Source organism: Dipodomys spectabilis, unplaced genomic scaffold (genome assembly GCF_019054845.1).
Source record: "Dipodomys spectabilis isolate Male_0828 unplaced genomic scaffold, ASM1905484v1 ptg000728l, whole genome shotgun sequence".
Taxonomy (NCBI): Eukaryota; Metazoa; Chordata; class Mammalia; order Rodentia; family Heteromyidae; genus Dipodomys; species Dipodomys spectabilis.
The window spans coordinates 983,367-999,492 of NW_024871405.1; the positions used below are offsets into that span (position 1 = coordinate 983,367).

Consider the following 16,126-nt stretch of genomic DNA (forward strand, 5'->3'; position numbering starts at 1 on the left):
GGCCTGGACTCAGGTTCCTCTCCTCTGCTGGGGCAGGCTTTCCCAGGGCCCGACACCGTGAGGCCAGTTCTGAGGTAATTCTGCCCAGCCTCGTACCCCGAGGGCAGCAGCCCTGCCACCCTGTCCCCCTGCCCGGTCCCAGGCCTCCCCGGGGGCAGGGCAGCACCCGGCCCAGGTGCTGTCCGTGAGGGCTGTGCCCAGCAGGGCACCAGCGCCCTCCACGCCCTGCCTCATCCTGTCCACATGGGCTGCTCCACCCCGGTGCTGGTGGGGTCCTCGGGCTCCCCGGGCCTCGGTGTCCCCGGGAGGTCCTGAAGCCCATGCCCCAGGACAGAAGGAAACAAAGCACTCCGTCCTTTTGTCACACAGCAGAACTTTATTGAGGCCCAGCGCCCAGCCCCATGGGGTCACAAGCCGAACCAGGAGGGGACACCGCCACGCCGCGGGTCACTGCTCTGTTTCTGGGGCAGAGCCTCCTGGAGCCCTTCCTCTGCCACCAGGTCCTGCTCTTTCTCGGGAAACAGATCCGGGAAGGTGAAGGTCTGCCCGTGGGCCTGGGGAGAGAAGGAGAGCCCAGTTCATCCCCTTCCTTCCGGCCTCTCCTCCCCCTTCTCCCCATCCCCCAACTCTGGACCCTGACCTGCACCAGGGGCCTGATGAGCCACCGGTGTCTCTGAGCAGGGTCCCTGCCTGGAAAACAAACACATCGGCGGGCTTTTATCTAGCAGCGGGAAGCCATTCCCCACAAGGCCCCTTTTCATCCTGCTATCTCTTACAAGTGGGTCTGGGGCTACACCAGCCCTGGCTCATTAAAAGCAGCCCCGGCAAAGCCTCATTCACCAGGCAGCAGCCTGTGGAACTGGGGGCAGGAACTAAGCGCAGAAAAACAGGGCACAAATGACGTCTGGTGCCAGGCTGAAACTTTTTCCATCCAAAATACCTAGAGGCCTTCGGCCGCATTAAAGGCTGCCCTCCTCCAGGCCGGAGCTTGGCAAATAAAACGCATATAACATACACAGAACCCCACAGATGCGGCAGTCTATAAATCAAGGCTGGCTTTGCAAATTAACTGGTTTTACGTCTTTTGCTAGCTCAGTGTGCGTGAGCAGAGCCACGTCCCAGCCCGGGCTCTGGGCACATGGGCAGCACCCGTGTGGGCCCTTGGAAGGGGGGCAGGCCGCTTCCCTCGATACTGGGCCAGTTAGCTAACTGCTATCCCTCAGCCCAAGATAAGGGAGGGGAGAGCCCCCACGAAGCACCTTGGACCCCCTGGGACGTCTGGTCCATAGAGTCCGGTGCTGGCGCAGACCCGGCTTTGGGAGGTGAGCCTTTGGGAGGTGAGCCGGAGCTTGCAAGCAGACTCTCTACATCCATGTTGTTTTCCCCTTTGTAATGCACCAAGGAGCAGGTCTGCCCCTAGCTGAGTGTCTACTCTGTTTTGCAGCAGGGAAACCCCAGAGCGGGGCTTTATTAACACACAGACGCAAACCCGAGGGTGGCCGGGGGGAGCACTCTGCTTTGTACCCCCCACAAGCCTTTGGGGTGCTAGAGATCTTCCCTGGGGATTCTCCTCTCTAGAGAAATTCACCCGGGGTGCCTGTCCCCCACCCCCCAAAGAGGGAGAGGCCGTGGGGACCTGGGGCAGGAAGGGAGAGAAAGGTCACAATGCGAAGTAGAAAAGCCAGCTCTGACTCCAGTAATCCTACAGCCTCTCCTCCATTGTCCGGGCGGGAACACGCCTGCTCCTCCCTGGCCGTCTGCAGTGTTTGCTCTGCAGCCGGCGGCTCAGGACCGTGTGCACCGTTCACTCAAACGCCACTCTGTGTAAACACGGTCAATGCTCTTTTTGTTATGTGGGTGACTGAGGGCTTGCGAAGGCTCCCTCCTGGACTTGGGGCCAAAGAGATGTTTATCAGGTTGTCAGAGGAAAAATGTGGGACGCCCCCCATGTGGGACCATGCCGGCCATGGCCGCCAAACTGCCATAAATCCCCTCCTTCAACTTGTCTCCCTGCGCCCCACAATGTGCTGTTAGAACGAGCCTAAGAGGGCCCAAAGGACACCCAGGGATGGTCTCTGCAGATGTGGAGAGGGGGCCTGGGAGACCCCAGCCCTGGGGGGGCCGTGAGGAGGGATACAGGGACCAACTGCCCCCCAGTTTGTAGGCTATGCAGAGACCTGCTGGGGCTGGTGGAGGGGGAAGCGTTACGAATCTTAATTCTGGGATGGGAGGAGCTGGATTTCACAAGGGAAGAAAGATGGGGGGGGGGGGGCAGCTGCAGATACCAGATCTAAGCACTGCTTTCAAGAGTGAGGTGGGGCCCGGGGAAAATTCAGGGGCTCGGATGACCATGGCTGTCTCTGAAGTGGGTGGCGATCGCAGGCCACGCGTGACAGGGACAGATGGGCCACTCAACGGCTAGGGCCCACTCCCCCCACCTGCACCAGCTGACCTGAAGCCCAGCCAGTACCAGGCCAAGGGGTGAAGGGTCTCTGTTCAGAACGACTGTGGCTGTTCTGGGCAAAGTCGCCTCCTTCCCCCTCTGAGCAGACGCCGGCCTTGGGCTGGGGCACGGGGAGGTGTTCCCCAAGAGCGCTACTGCCATCTAGCGGCAGCTCGGGCCACGCTCCCTGGTGGGCTATTTACACTGAAACTGGAGAAATTGGAGGAAGCCCCCCTGTGGGTTTCGGCAGTGGGGGGCTGGTTAATGGGCCCTCCCCGCAGGACTCCCGCTGGGCCACGCGCTCTGAGGCTGTGGAGGTCAGAGGGGACTCTGCCTGGAAAGGCCCCCCAGCACTGGCTGCTGCAAGTCTGGGGCCCCAAGGACATTCGGCAAGGAGGCCCCTTGGAAAACGTGGGTCTCCCCAGAAAGTCTGGGGCTGGGTCACTCGGGCTTGCCCGGAGCTCCTGGCCACCGGGCACATGGCGAAGCAAAGAATCAGGCCCGGGGCCCACGGGGGCTTGGCTCTGGCACCCAGGCTCCACCGAGGGCGGCCAACAGAGGCAGCGGCTGGCTGTGCCTCACACGGAGCCCAAACGGCGGGGCCTGAGTGGGCTGCCCCCGAGGCTGACCACCTGCGCCACAGAGGTGCCGCAACCTCAGATACCCGTCCACCCCTCCCCAGCAGCCTCAGGGACTCAGCCCGGACGCCGGGCACAGGCCACGCTGTGAGGCCCTCACTCACCAGCTGCACGTAGGCCACCTTATAATCGGGCTTCTTGATCCTCACGTTCCTGTAGTCCCTCTGCCTGTTGGAGCCTGTGGAAGGAGGGAAGTGGGCCCTGACTCCAACTTGCAGCCCAGACCCTCAGGTGCAGGACCCGCAACGCCGCTCTTGGGGCGGCAGGGCAGCCAAGGCAGCTAACACCCACTCTGAAGCCAGACTGTGTGTCAGTGCAGCTGATCTTCGAAAATAAAAACACCACTGGACATTCTGGAAGACTGGAAGAAATGCCTCATCTCTGTTACAATGTGCATGGGGCAGAAGGCCATTTCTAGAGGACACCCAGGTCCTGTGGCCTCTGGAGCTGCAGGGCTGGCCCAGGACTCGAGTGTGGGAAGGGACCAGCACCTGTGGGAACACAGGACAGGAGGTACCAGTAGACAGAGTCTGGTGGGGCCGCCGCTGCCCGGTGCAGGAAGTGGCACCGGTTGACATAAGCTAGCACTCAGGGTAGATGGGGAGCCATCCTGAGCCTCTGCCTCAGTATCTCCATGTGTCAATTCAAGGTAAAGAGCCGGGCAGCTGGGGGGGGGGGGGGGTCACAGCCTGGCACTGCGGGAGCTCCCGAAGCCCACGGGGAACCTGGCCCCTCACCGTGCTGCACCCGCGTCCGAACGGCAGCCACAGGCACACTGTAAATGCGCTCTAGGTAATTCTTGAGGTCCGTCCTGGTCATCCTGGGTGAGGCAGAAAGAGGCTGGGCTGATGTGAAGAAGCAGACCAAAACCCGCCGGAGTGTGGGCAGACCCCAAACATCAGCGCTGCTGGCTGCAGGGCCCCGAGCCGCCCTCTCCAGACACCAGCACTGGGGTGTCAGAAAGACAAGACGCCCTGGGAATCCTGCTCTATTGCTTTGGCCCCCACACCCCTCTCCCCAGCCTCCCCTGGAAGTCCGTGTGGGGAAGCGTGGGCTGCCACTGGGGTGAAGCATCCCTGCTGCAGGGCTCTGGACTGGCCCAGCTGGGCACCTACTGCCACAGCCTAGAAGGATTCCTACCAAGGACCATGGGGGCCTGGGAACAAGAAGTATACATTCTCAGTTCAGCAGAACCTAGGGCCATGACCCACTCAGCTTCACAGCCCCTCTGCCCTCTGTAGGGCTGGATGCCCTACGGAGATGCCCCAGTGTGCCTGCTGCCCCCCAGCCCCAAGCTGGCCCTGGGCCCCAGGCTCAGGCCGCACCCATGGCTCTCCCTCACAGTGAAGTGTACGTGAAACGGCAAAGTACAGCAAGGAACTCAGCACTAACACGCGGGAAGCCGGGGGGGGGGGGGGGGGTACTCCGTGAGCTCGGCTCCCAGCCCAGCCCCTGGGAAGAGAAGAACAAGGAAGGGAGTCCAAATCTCAGGCTTTCGGTTAAGCCTTCCCCAGGTGGAGGGCGAGTCAGGAAGTCAGCCAAGAGCAGCTCAGCTCTACAAACCCCGGGCCTCCCGCCCCGTCTGCTGAGCCAGCACAGCCGCCGGGGGTCTGTCAACGGAGGAAGAGCCTGACCTTGCTGAGCCAGGAAAATGCGCCAGGGTCCCAGCCCCGGGGCCCCCACCCCAGTTTCCTTTGGGGCTTACTCCATGGGGATCCGGAACTGCACCGTGTCCTCGGGCTGGGCGGTACCGGGCCGGACCAGCTGGATGAAGAAGTTGGTTCGGAACACGCGGAGCTGGGGTCCGCCCAGCTGGTACAGGGGGTACCTGCGTGGAGACAGCACGGTGGTCAGATGGAGACCACGAGGGGCCAGCTCCCTGTCTAACAGCACGGCCCCACGTGGAGGCTGACCCCACTGGCAGCCCAGCCATACGGAAAGACTGGCCAGGGAACAGCCAGAGAACCTAGCTGACATCTGGGGCTTGGGGTACAGCCTAGCACCGTGCCTCCATGTGCCCGACACAGGCAGGCAGGGGAACAGGACTTGAGAGTGATCCCACCCAGACCGGCTATGGGAGTCTAACATGGAGTCACCCCACACACACACCACGAGCAAACTCAACCCCGGCGGCTGGAGTGGGGACACAGAGGGGACCCCACTTCCCCGAGGCTGCCCCAGACATCACTGTCAACAAACAGCACTGACAGCACGGCACCCCCTCCTGAGTGACCCTCCAAATACCAAGGTGAGGGGCGCCTGCCTGGGGTGTGAGCCTGGGGGGCTTCCCACCGGCAACGGGCCCCTGACCACAGCCTCGCCCAACAACTAAGGCCTCACATGCGGCCACAGGCGTGAGCTGGGCAGGGCCTGGGCCTCCCCAGGGCTCGAGGAACAAGGTGTGTGTGTGGGGGCAACCCCCTCCCCCCAAGGGTGTGGGGGGGGGGCGGCCAGGCCCCCAGGGGAAGGGCGCTGGGGGGCCAGGCCCTGCCCGGATCCACTCCCAGGCCCCGGCCCCGGGGCCGCCTGGCAGTAGGTGTGCGTGCCTGTGGGACCTCACAGGGCCAGGCTGGGAGCAGCACTGCGTGGTGGGAAAGGGGTGCAGCGGGCCGGGGCACCGCCCAGGGCCACGCGGGGAGCAGGAAAGGGGTGCAGCGGGCCGGGGCAGCTCACAGGGCCAGGCTGGGAGCAGCACTGCGTGGTGGGAAAGGGGTGCAGCGGGCCGGGGCAGCTCACAGGGCCACGCGGGGAGCAGGAAAGGGGTGCAGCGGGCCGGGGCACCGCCCAGGGCCACGCGGGGAGCAGCACTGCGTGGTGGGAAAGGGGCGCAGCGGGCCGGGGCTCCGCCCCAGCCGGGACCCCACGGCCCCGTCCTGTCCCCGGCCGTGTGCGGGGGGGGGGGGGGTCCCCGTCCAGGCCCCGACGCCCCCACGCGCGGGGCGCCGAGCACGTGTTTCTGCCAGGCCGGGCCACGTGGGCCGGGGCGGGGCCGGGGCGCGGGCGGCCCCCGCGCCGACCACGTGACCGCGCCGCCCCGCGCGGGGAGCCCCGGCCCCGCTCCCGCCCGCGGACCCCGGCCCCGCCCCGGCCCCGCTCCCGCCCGCGCGGGGAACGCTACTCACAGCACGTTTCGCGCCATGGCGCCCGCGCCGCCGCCGGCAGGAAGGAGCGGCGCCCGCCCCGCACGGGGCCCGCGCTGGCGCAGCGCCCCCTCGCTTCCGGAGGCCGCGCCGCCCGGCCCCGCGCCGCCCCGCAGCCGGCCCCCCCCCGCACGCACGCACGCACGGCCCCGCAGCCGGGCCCCCCCCCCGCACGCACGGCCCCGCAGCCGGGCCCCCCCCCCGCACGCACGCACGGCCCCGCGCCGCCCGCAGCCGGGCCCCCCCCCCCGCACGCACGCACGCACGCACGGCCCCGCAGCCGGGCCCTCCCCCCGCACGCACGGCCCCGCAGCCGGCCCCCCCCCCCCGCACGCACGGCCCCGCGCCGCCCGCAGCCGGGCCACCCCCCCCCCCCCGCACGCACGGCCCCGCACGGCCCCGCGCCGCCCGCAGCTCCGCACGCACGGCCCCGCAGCCGGGCCTCCCCCCCCCCCCCCCCCCCCCCCCCGCACGCACGGCCCCTCAGGGCCCCAGTCTAAGCACGTGCGAGGCACGCGGCACCGCGCCCGCCCTCTCCCGCAGCGTCTGCCCCCTCCCCGTAGCGCCCGCCCCCTCCCCGCAGCGCCCCCCCTCCCCGCAGCGCCCCCCTCCCCGCAGCGCCCCCCCTCCCCGCAGCGCCCCCCCTCCCCGCAGCGCCCCCCCCCCCCCCCCCGCCCACCGGGCCCGTGCGGAGAGAGGTCAGGGCAGCCTCAGGCCCAGGGGAGCCCCGGGAAGCAAGGAAGAGCCCCGGCCACATGGGGGGCTGAGCCCGGTGCCCCCAGGACTGCAGGGCTGAGCTCCCGCCTAAGTGTAGAGTGACCCGTGACTTTCGTGGGGTGCAGAGCCAGGGCCGGAGGAGCCGGGGAGACGCCGGTGGGCAGCCAGGGAAGGGAGCAGCAGCTCGCCCGATGGCCGGCCCCTGCCAGGCCCGTGCGAGCGTGGGCCTGAGCTGCAAGTAGCCACAGTGACCACCCAGGGACGGGTGGCTGGACCCGCCTTTGCCCAGCCCGGCCGCAGATGGCCCCTGCCTAGACCAGGACCAGCTCAGATGGGGGCGGGGAGAGGAGGGGGCCCGAGGTGGAGGCCCAGGGATCCGGGACGTTGACTCTCTTCGTAGAGAGCTCTGATCGGTGGCCACCTTCTCACCCACAGATGCACAGCCCCCCTACAGAGACGGGGGCCCCAAGGCGGGTTCAGGGTTGTGCCTGCCAGAGAGGAGAGGGGGTGACGGGATCCACGGTGGGGTTGGGGTTACGGGTCGGGTCAGCAGCCCCTGCATCCCCCATCCATCCCCGGCTCCCTCCCAGGCCTCTCCCCAGTGTGCGATTGCTCTGGGGGCCCCGAGTCAGAAGGACCCTCTCTCCTCCCCCTCCCCCTGCCTTCCACCCCCTTCTCTCCCTCTCTCCTCTCTCCTTGCACACTAATCCAGTGTTCTTTGCTGCCCCTTTTTCTGGGGCCCCGGGCTGAGGTTGCCAGAGAAAATACAGTAAATATGAGGCCAGTTAAATATGAGGTTGGGCTCAACAACTACTCATATTTTTCCCCTTTTTCTTTTTTAAAATAAGCTTTATGTATTAGAACAATTGTAGGCTGGCAGAACATTGCACAGAAAGAAGTTTCCATAGCCCACTTCCACTCCTACACCCTCTATGAACATCTCTCCGACATCACGGATGCCTTGTTACTATTAACCAATGAATCCTTATTATCTTTTTGTGTGCCGGTTCTGGGGCTTGAACTCAGGGCCTGGGTACTGTCCCCGAGCTTTTGTGCTCAAGGTTAGCACGCTGCCATTTGAGCCACAGCTCCGCTTGTGGCTTTTTGGGTGGTTCATTGATGATTCGGGTCTCGTGGACTTTTCTGCCGGGGTTGATGTCCTCAGTGCTGACATCTGAGTAGCAGCGAGGGCGTTACTGTTCACCAATACGTTCCTGGCTCCCGTGTCGTCCGGACCCATGGTTGACCATCGCAGGGTCTGAAGGACGGTTTCACCACCCCAACCCTGTCAACCCTCACTCTTTGTCCCTGCTGCCTCCCATCTTCTTCCTGTCGCACAGTTTCAGGCCTGTGATTGCTCAGGAGTCTCTGTCAGTCAGCAACGTGCGTTTTTGCCTTCTCTCTGTCTCCACACCTCCTACTGTGTGGAGGTGCCTCTGTTTGCCCGTTTGCCCACTGTTGCTTCCAAGATTCAGCGTGTAGGGGTGGAAAGGTATGACCTTTCTCTTCCCATCAAGAGGCACAACCAGCCAAGTACCATGCATGGGTGGCTCATGCCTGCAATCCTAGCCACTTAGGAAACAGCGATCTGAGCATGGAGGTTTGAAGCCAGCAAAATCTAAGACTCTTATCGGCAATGGACCACCAGAAAAGCTGGAAGTGGAGCTGTGGCTCAAGTGGTAGAGCCTTGAGTGGAAAAGTATCAGGGCTAGCGCCCAGGCCCTGAGTTCAAGCCCCAGTACTGGCACACACTACATCAGTCAATAATGAATAAATAGCATACACGAAAGAGAAAAGTGTTTCATTTAGTCAGAGTTTCACCTGGCCTAGAGCCTTCAGAGCTGAAGAGTTAAATTAAGCCCAGGGGGAGCAGTCTGTTTTTGTGCCCTAGCCAGACGGACTTACACCAACAAGTCCTGTGTGGACATGGCCTGGACAGAGGTTTGACTTCACAACAACAGGCTAGGAGACCCAGCAGGGCCTGCCTGCCTGGATTCTTTCTGGTCTCCATGTCCTTCCCTCCCTCCCTCCCTCCCTTCCTTCCTTCTTTCCTTCCTTCCCCCTCTTCCTGTGTAGGGCAAGACCTTTGCAAGAGCTATTGTACCAGAACTGTGTCCCTGACAGCCAGGCCCCACAGTGGCATTTGGGGTCCCCCCAGGGAAGGAGTGGGGCTTACAGTGGTTTTTAGAGGGGAGTGTTCACCGTTGGGGAGGGGCTCTAGCTTCCACCACCCACCTTGAGAAGGGCTTTGTGCTCTCCTGGCTGTCTGGGGAGGCCGGAGGAGGCCGGCCTGGCAGAGGCTGCAGGGAGGAGGCTGCTGCAGCCCCCAGGCTCTGCAGCACTGGGGGATTGGGGGCTGCTGGCACCGGCAGCGTGGTACGGAGCCCGGTTCTCTGCCCACACCTGCTGGTGGGAGCTCCCTGGGCTGCCCGAGAAGCTGACCAGTCTCTCGGTGGCTGCCCGCGTTGCACCCTTAATGCTCCCCGAGTTCCTGCTGCTCTGGGGCCTGGCAGATGGTGTGACCAGGGTTCTGGGTCTGGGGCGCTCTTACAGGTGTGCAAGCCAGTGGGGTCTGAATTCCCACTTGTCACCGAAACGTGGGAATGCGTGCCATTACCACTCAGCTCTGTGAGTTAGATGGCCCCTGTGCTGGAGGCTGCTGGCTGGCATGAGGGGGAGGGGAGGGAGGCTTGGAGGGAGGGGTGGTGAACCGATCTGGGGTGCTTAGCAAAGAGGGCGTTCCCACCACCCTGCCCACCACCGTGCCTGTCCTGGTACAGGTTGGAAGGCAGTGGACAAATGTCTGGTGACTCTGAGCTGGTAAGGGCTGCTGACTGGAGCCTCCTCTCTGCCCAGCATCTCCCTGGGTCCCTGCTGGCTCAGGGGCTTAGGGCGCTGATCAGGCCACACACCAGAGCCTGTCCTTGTGAACTGAAGTGTCTCAACGGTCGAAGCACGGCAGCTCCGGGGCGGCCGGTCCCTCCCGTGCCCGGCCCAGGGGGCTCTGGCGTCTGCTGCCCTAGCCCAGGCTTCTTCTAAGCTTGTTGGCCCCTGGAGAGAGAGGCCGGCTGTCTCTAGCCAGGTCCCGCAGCGAGCGGGGCACAGGGGCGCACACAGGGAGGCCTCCCTCATTCCCGGCACAGCGCCGTCGCCTGCCCTGGCTCTCTAGCTCAGCCCCTGAGTGCTGCTGACCCTTAGCTTCTCCCCGTTCAAGGCCGGCACTCCACCACTCCAGTCCAGCTCCTTTTCTAGCTTTTTTAGTGAATTGAGATAGGAGCATCATGGACTTCCCTGCTCAGATTAGCTTGGATTGCAGCCTCCTGAGTAGCCAGAATTACGGGCATGGGCCGGAATTCCAGGCTCGGAGATGAGTCTTTCAGGAGGCGATTGGTTGAGGTGGAAGGGGATGGCTGGATCCCGATGCTGACCCAGTTCGACTGCAGCCGCGTGAGAAGGATGAGGACTCAGGAGGGACTCGGGAGGACCCAGCACGGGGCACCCTGACACCCTGACACCCCCGTGTCACCTCGGCCTTCCGCTCCGGCCTCCAGAGTCTGAGGCAATAACCAAACTGGGTCTTGCTTAAGTCACCTGAGGCGCGGCGTTTGTTCCAGTGGCCCCAGCAGGCGAAGCACAGTGGTAGTGCCTTCCTCACGCATTTCCAAGTGCGTCGAATGTGTTCATTATTTCACCCTTGCCTGTCACGTTTGACTTAAAACATCTCCCACATCTGTTAGCTGCCTTTCGAGTTTTAAAACTGCCTTTTGTTTGGAGGTATAGTTTAGAGTCCCGTGTTCAAAATGGACATTTTTGACTGAGACCCACCAAGCCTGCGCTCAGAAGAGAGCAGACCTCCAGCTACCTTCTGCCACTTTGCCATTCTTGGTCCTGCACAAGGACTGTTCAGGAACATTCTGTACATGGAGTTATGTACATGGACTCTCTCTCCCCTCTCCCTCTCTATCTCGCCAGCTTCTTTCTCTCAGATGGATTTCTCCTCTGAAACCCACCCCTGCTGGGGATGTGGGCACAACAGCATGTGGGCTGTCTCTGAGTGTGGACACACTGCCGTCCATGTACCCAGGCCTCTGATGGACACCAGGCTCTTTCCAGTTCTCGATGGTTCACATTCCACTGCCTGTCCACATTCCCATGCAGATCTTCCTCAGAAAGTGCGTTTCCGGCCCTCCTGGGAAAAGGTCTGGAAGAGAGGCCCCAGGCCCCCGGGAGCCTGGGGCCCAGCAGGCTGAGAAGCCCCCGCGTTACAGCTGCCTGCTCGTCTTCCGGGGGCCAGTACCCCGCCCCCCCATCCTTGGGGGCCGTTGGCCTGATAGACTTTGTGGATTTTTTTTAAAAGTTTAAGTTTAATTTAGGTTTTAGCAAAGATGTATTCTAGCCAAACAGTGTTAAAGTCACAAGGAACAGAGGAGAGAAAGCGAGGGAGAGAGAGAAGCATTTCCCACTCCCCACGCAGAACATGGGAGTGAAGGTTTTCCCTTTGGACTTAATTTTCACTGCCTCAGGGCAGGGCCGTGCTGTCTGAGGATTTCATTCTGCGTGTTTCCAGTGACAGACAGATCTGAGGGTCCTCTCCTATGCATTTCTGTAGCTTACTGGGTGGAGAACCTCCCAACCTGAGCCTCTGCTTTGGCAGTTGGATTGGGAGTGATCTTTACGTAGTCTGGAACATGGCCCTGATGAAGCACCGTTTGCAACGATTTTTCTCCCAATCCTGGTTCTTAGTCCCTCAGAAATGGTCCTGTCAAGGATTGAATTTTAAGATGAATTTTGAATTTTTATCCATTTAAGGATAAAGCTTTGTGGTTTTGTATCTAAGAAGTTTTTGAGTGAACGAAAATCACAAAGAGGTGTCCCTGAGTTTCTTAGCGCTCTAGTCTTACACGTGGATTCATCCATCTTTTTTGAGTAGATTTTCAGTCATCCTGTGAAACGTGAATTTAAGTTCTATTTATTTTCCCTTTCCTTTTCTTTGCGTACAGCTTTCCCAGCAGGGTGTTCTGACAAAGCGATCATTCCTACACAGCTTCCCCACATCACTCACCAGCAGACATGTGAGTTTGTTTATCTCTGAGCTCTGTGGCTCTTCTCTCTGAATATTTACCTACACCACTCTGTGTGGACCGGTCACTAATTCTTGGAATGTCAAACCTGTGATCTTATGGTTCTTGTGAAGGCCTGTTTTTGCCCATCTAGAACCTTTGCTTTCTTCTTGGGACAGGAACATCAAGCAGGGGAGTGCCATCCAAAGGAAAAAAAAACAATCTTCAATAGGAGTCAGCCACACCCTGCAAACAGACTGCACTAAAGCCCACTGTAAAGAAAGCATGTATTTAAAAAGGTCAGGGGCAAGTTTGTAAGAGCAGGAGTACAGGGGAATTCACGTCAGCTGCTTGGGTACAAAGTTTACGGACAGGTCTCAGAGATGGGAGGCTGGTCTTGGCGTCAGCTGGCAAGGCCCGGGTTCGGTCCAGAGTGCCTCCTGTGCATTGCCGCAGTCTTAAAGAATGTTATAGATAAACTTTACTGCAGAAATCTGTGCCTACGTGCGTGCAAGGGAAGCAGAACGTTGGGCGAGGGAGGGAGGGAGGGCGGGGGGCTGTGGAACGGACAGGAACGGCTGGTGGGATTTTAGAAAAGTCTCTGAGAAAGTATTTATCTCAGCCAGGCAGGCAGGACCCTTTATTGCTTCCCAGCTTTTTCTGTCTGACAAGAACAATTTTATCTTAGCATCAGCAAGTTTTACCATCCATATAAATTTTACAATCGGCCTGTTAATTTCTGCAGGGAGAGTGGGCATCTTATCAGCCAGGAGCCTGCTGGTCTTGAAATCCTTTGTATTCTTCTATTGACGCAGCTTTCCCTCAGTTTCCCTTTGGGGAGGTTTTTACACGTTTCCGTGCACAGGCATTTCACCATGTCTGTCAGAGTCACCATTACGTATGGCCTATTTGTGTACCTTCTGAAGAGAGTCAGTGTCCGGTGATTGCCGGTCGTTTGGTGTCAGAACAGTTGACTTTGTTTATCTGTCTTATTTCCCACTACCCAGCTAATCCCATCCATGCCCCATTTTTATCTCCTTTTTTTTTTCTTCTTCTGCTGCTTCTTCATCTTCTTCTTTTTTGTAGATTCCATCAGATTAGATGAACTTGTTATCTGTAAACAAAATAGTTTTCTACCTCCCTCTCTTATCTAGCTGGCTTTGATTTCTTCTTGGGCTCTGGTGGGAACCTTTGGGGCCTGCTGTACAGAGCCCCCGGGCAGGGGGGCGGATTCCAGGCCCCTCTGGAGCCCGCCGGAGCCCGCCAGGCCCTCATCCTCAGTCCTGAGGCTGAGAAAATTCCTCACTTGTCTTAGTCTGCTGAGAACTCTTTTTTTTTCTTAAGTTAGGAATGGAGGGTGGATTTCTTCAGATGCCTTTTCGGCACGTACTTAGATGATCTTGCGAAACAGGATGACAGAGCAGCTCCAGGCCTGCAGTTCCAGAGTTCTGGGAGTTCAAAGCTAGTTTGAGCTTCTTCGCCAGACCCTGTGCTTTTTCTTGTTCAACTGTTTATTCAGCAAATGACTCTGATTTTCAAATGTTTTGACCTTATGTTCCCAGGCTAAACCCCACAGCATCAACCACAGTATATGGGCCCTTTTATATACACTTGAAAGCTGTTGGCTAAAGCTGTAGTTTAACATTTGCACTTAGGTTTCTAAGGAACATTGGTCTATACTTTGCTTTTTTTTTGTTGTTGTTGTTAAGCCTTTGGTTTTGGTATCGGGGAAATTCTGACCTCATCGAATGAGCTGGAAAATCTTCTTTCCTCCTTTTTCAAATTTTCTTTTGGAAGAATCTGTATATGATTGCTATAATTGCTTCTTTAAATGTTTGTTCAGATCTACTAGTGGGCCTGGGGGTTTTGGGTGAAGGTTTGGAGATGTCGTCTTCTCTCACCTCAAACGTGCTCAGGGAAACTTGTTTTTCCTGCTGCTTCTCGACAGAACTCTGGCATTTTGAGTTTTTTTTGTGAAATGTGTCTGTTCCACCTAACTTGTCAAGGTTACTGGCATAAAACTGCCCCCCCACACCCCCCCCTGGAGCTGCCCCCGTTCCCAACTTGGGATTTCTGCGCAGCCTCCAGGGGTGCGGCTCTACTGCCCAGCATCTAAGGGTTTGGTTTGTTTGCAGGTTTTCTATTGCTTTTCTGCTGTGTGCATTTTTATGTTATTTATTTTTGTCAATGTCCACTTGACTTTTACTTGTTTCTTCTTCTGCGCTTTCTTCAGTGGGGTGCAGTCTGCTTCTCCTTCCCCAGTCCTGCCCAGGGAGACCTCTTTCGCTTTCTTGAAGACACTGGGAACCTTGGAAACATGGGAATCCCGGGGTTGCTCTCTGGAGTGGCAGATTCTCTGTATTTTCATTTTCATTCTGTTGAAAATGCTTCTGGAGGGAGGGAATGAGAGGGAAAGAGGGAACAGTTCACACTAAGCAAAAAAGAAAGAAAATGTGCAGATCACCCAACGTGGAAGAAATAGTTGTCTTGTCAAAGCTCATAGAATTCACAAACTTTATAGACCATGATAATGACAGTTTGCCTTGTGAAGGTTAAAATGTGTTTGTGACTTTAGCTGAGTGTCACTATCTCACAGTACTGTGAAACTTGTGAAATTTATGTGATCACTTAATCTCAATAAAAAATTATTTTAAAAAAGAGAAAAGAAGATGCTTCTGAACTTTCCTCTTGCCTTCTTGCCTTTTCTTATTTAACAGTGCGTTGTCATCTGAGCTGGACACTGCTGGCTGACGCCTGTAATCCTGGCTACTCAGGAAACTGAGCCCTGAGGAGATGGTTCAAAGCCAGTCCAGCCAGGAAAGTCTGTGAGATTCTTCTTCCCACTAGTAAACCACCAAAAAGCTAGAAATGGAGTTGTGGCTCAAGTGGTAGAACACCAGCCTCTAGAAGAAAAAAAACCAGCAAAAGTACAAGGCCCTGAGTTCAAGCCCTGGTACCAACACACACGCACACCAAATGCATAATGTGGCCTGCAAACACTGAGGGATTTCCCCTGGGTGTTTTTGTCACTGAGATTGGTGGTTTGGTTCCCTTCTAGTCAGACAAGTTCCCGTTCTCAGTTCTCAACTGGAGAAGGCAGCAGCGGGAAGGCCCGGGGCGGGGGGGGGGGGGGGGGGGGGGAGGCCCTGGGGTGAGCTTCGCCCATGGCCACGTGCGCTGTGCCCATCTGGTCATTGGGTTGACTGTACTGTGGGTCTCTCCTGTCCCAAGGGTTAGCTGCCCGCTTATCCCTTTACTTGTTGGAAGAGAGGTGTGACATTTTCTCACTATCATTGTGACTTTTTCTTTGTCTTTTTTTCCTTTTCGGAGGAAGCCCAGCTGGCTGCAAACTCACAGTCCCCTGGCCTCCATCTACTGCCTGCCAGGAAAACAGAGGTGCACCACCAGGCTCTATCTTCATGCTTTTGTCTATTACTCCTTTCAGTTCTATCTGGTTTAGTTTTGTGACTTGGTGGTTTGGGGTGTTGTTTTTTTTTAAGCTTTGTTATTTCTTTGAACCCATTTGTATCTACCTTTAAAGCACTTTTTTTTTTTTTGGGTAGGAAGCACACAGCTGAGTCTTGTTTTTCTCCAATACAATCTGATAGCTCTGCTTCTTGTGTGGGGTGCTTAGGCTTTATGAGGATGGCAGCAGGCATGTTAATACAGACTCGAGGGCCTGTCCCGCAGGCGGCCTCTGTCCCTGGCCCTGTCCCTGTCCCTGTCCCGCGGGCAGCCTCTGTCCCTGCCCCTGTCCCGCGGGCAGCCTCTGGCCCTGGCCCTGTCCCGCGGGCAGCCTCTGTCCCTGGCCCTGTCCCGCGGGCAGCCTCTGTCCCTGGCCCTGTCCTGCGGGCAGCCTCTGTCCCTGGCCCTGTCCTGCGGGCGGCCTCTGTCCCTGGCCCTGTCCTGCGGGTGGTCTCTGTCCCTGGCCCTGTCCCTGGCCCTGTCCCGCGGGCAGCCTCTGTCCCTGGCCCTGTCCCGCGGGCAGCCTCTGTCCCTGGCCTTGTCCCGCGGGCGGCCTCTGTCCCTGGCCCTGTCCTGCGGGCGGCCTCTGTCCCTGGCCCTGTCCCTGGCCCTGTCCCGTGGGCTGCCTCTGTCCCTCTCCTCCCCTTGCATTGTCACCCCCTT

At 59.0% G+C, this 16,126-nt stretch overlaps 1 protein-coding gene across 1 annotated transcript; it reads right to left on the reverse strand.

Annotated features, from left to right (window-relative positions):
- Window positions 1-356: 356 nt before the first annotated feature.
- Window positions 357-6,251, reverse strand: Mrpl23 (mitochondrial ribosomal protein L23). Its single transcript, XM_042672629.1, has 5 exons — window positions 6,204-6,251; window positions 4,787-4,909; window positions 3,819-3,901; window positions 3,186-3,259; window positions 357-554 (listed from the first exon to the last, which is right to left on the reverse strand). The coding sequence occupies exons 1-5, from the start codon at window positions 6,218-6,220 to the stop codon at window positions 408-410; spliced, it is 444 nt and encodes a 147-aa protein (XP_042528563.1). The 5' UTR covers window positions 6,221-6,251; the 3' UTR covers window positions 357-407.
- Window positions 6,252-16,126: the final 9,875 nt, after the last annotated feature.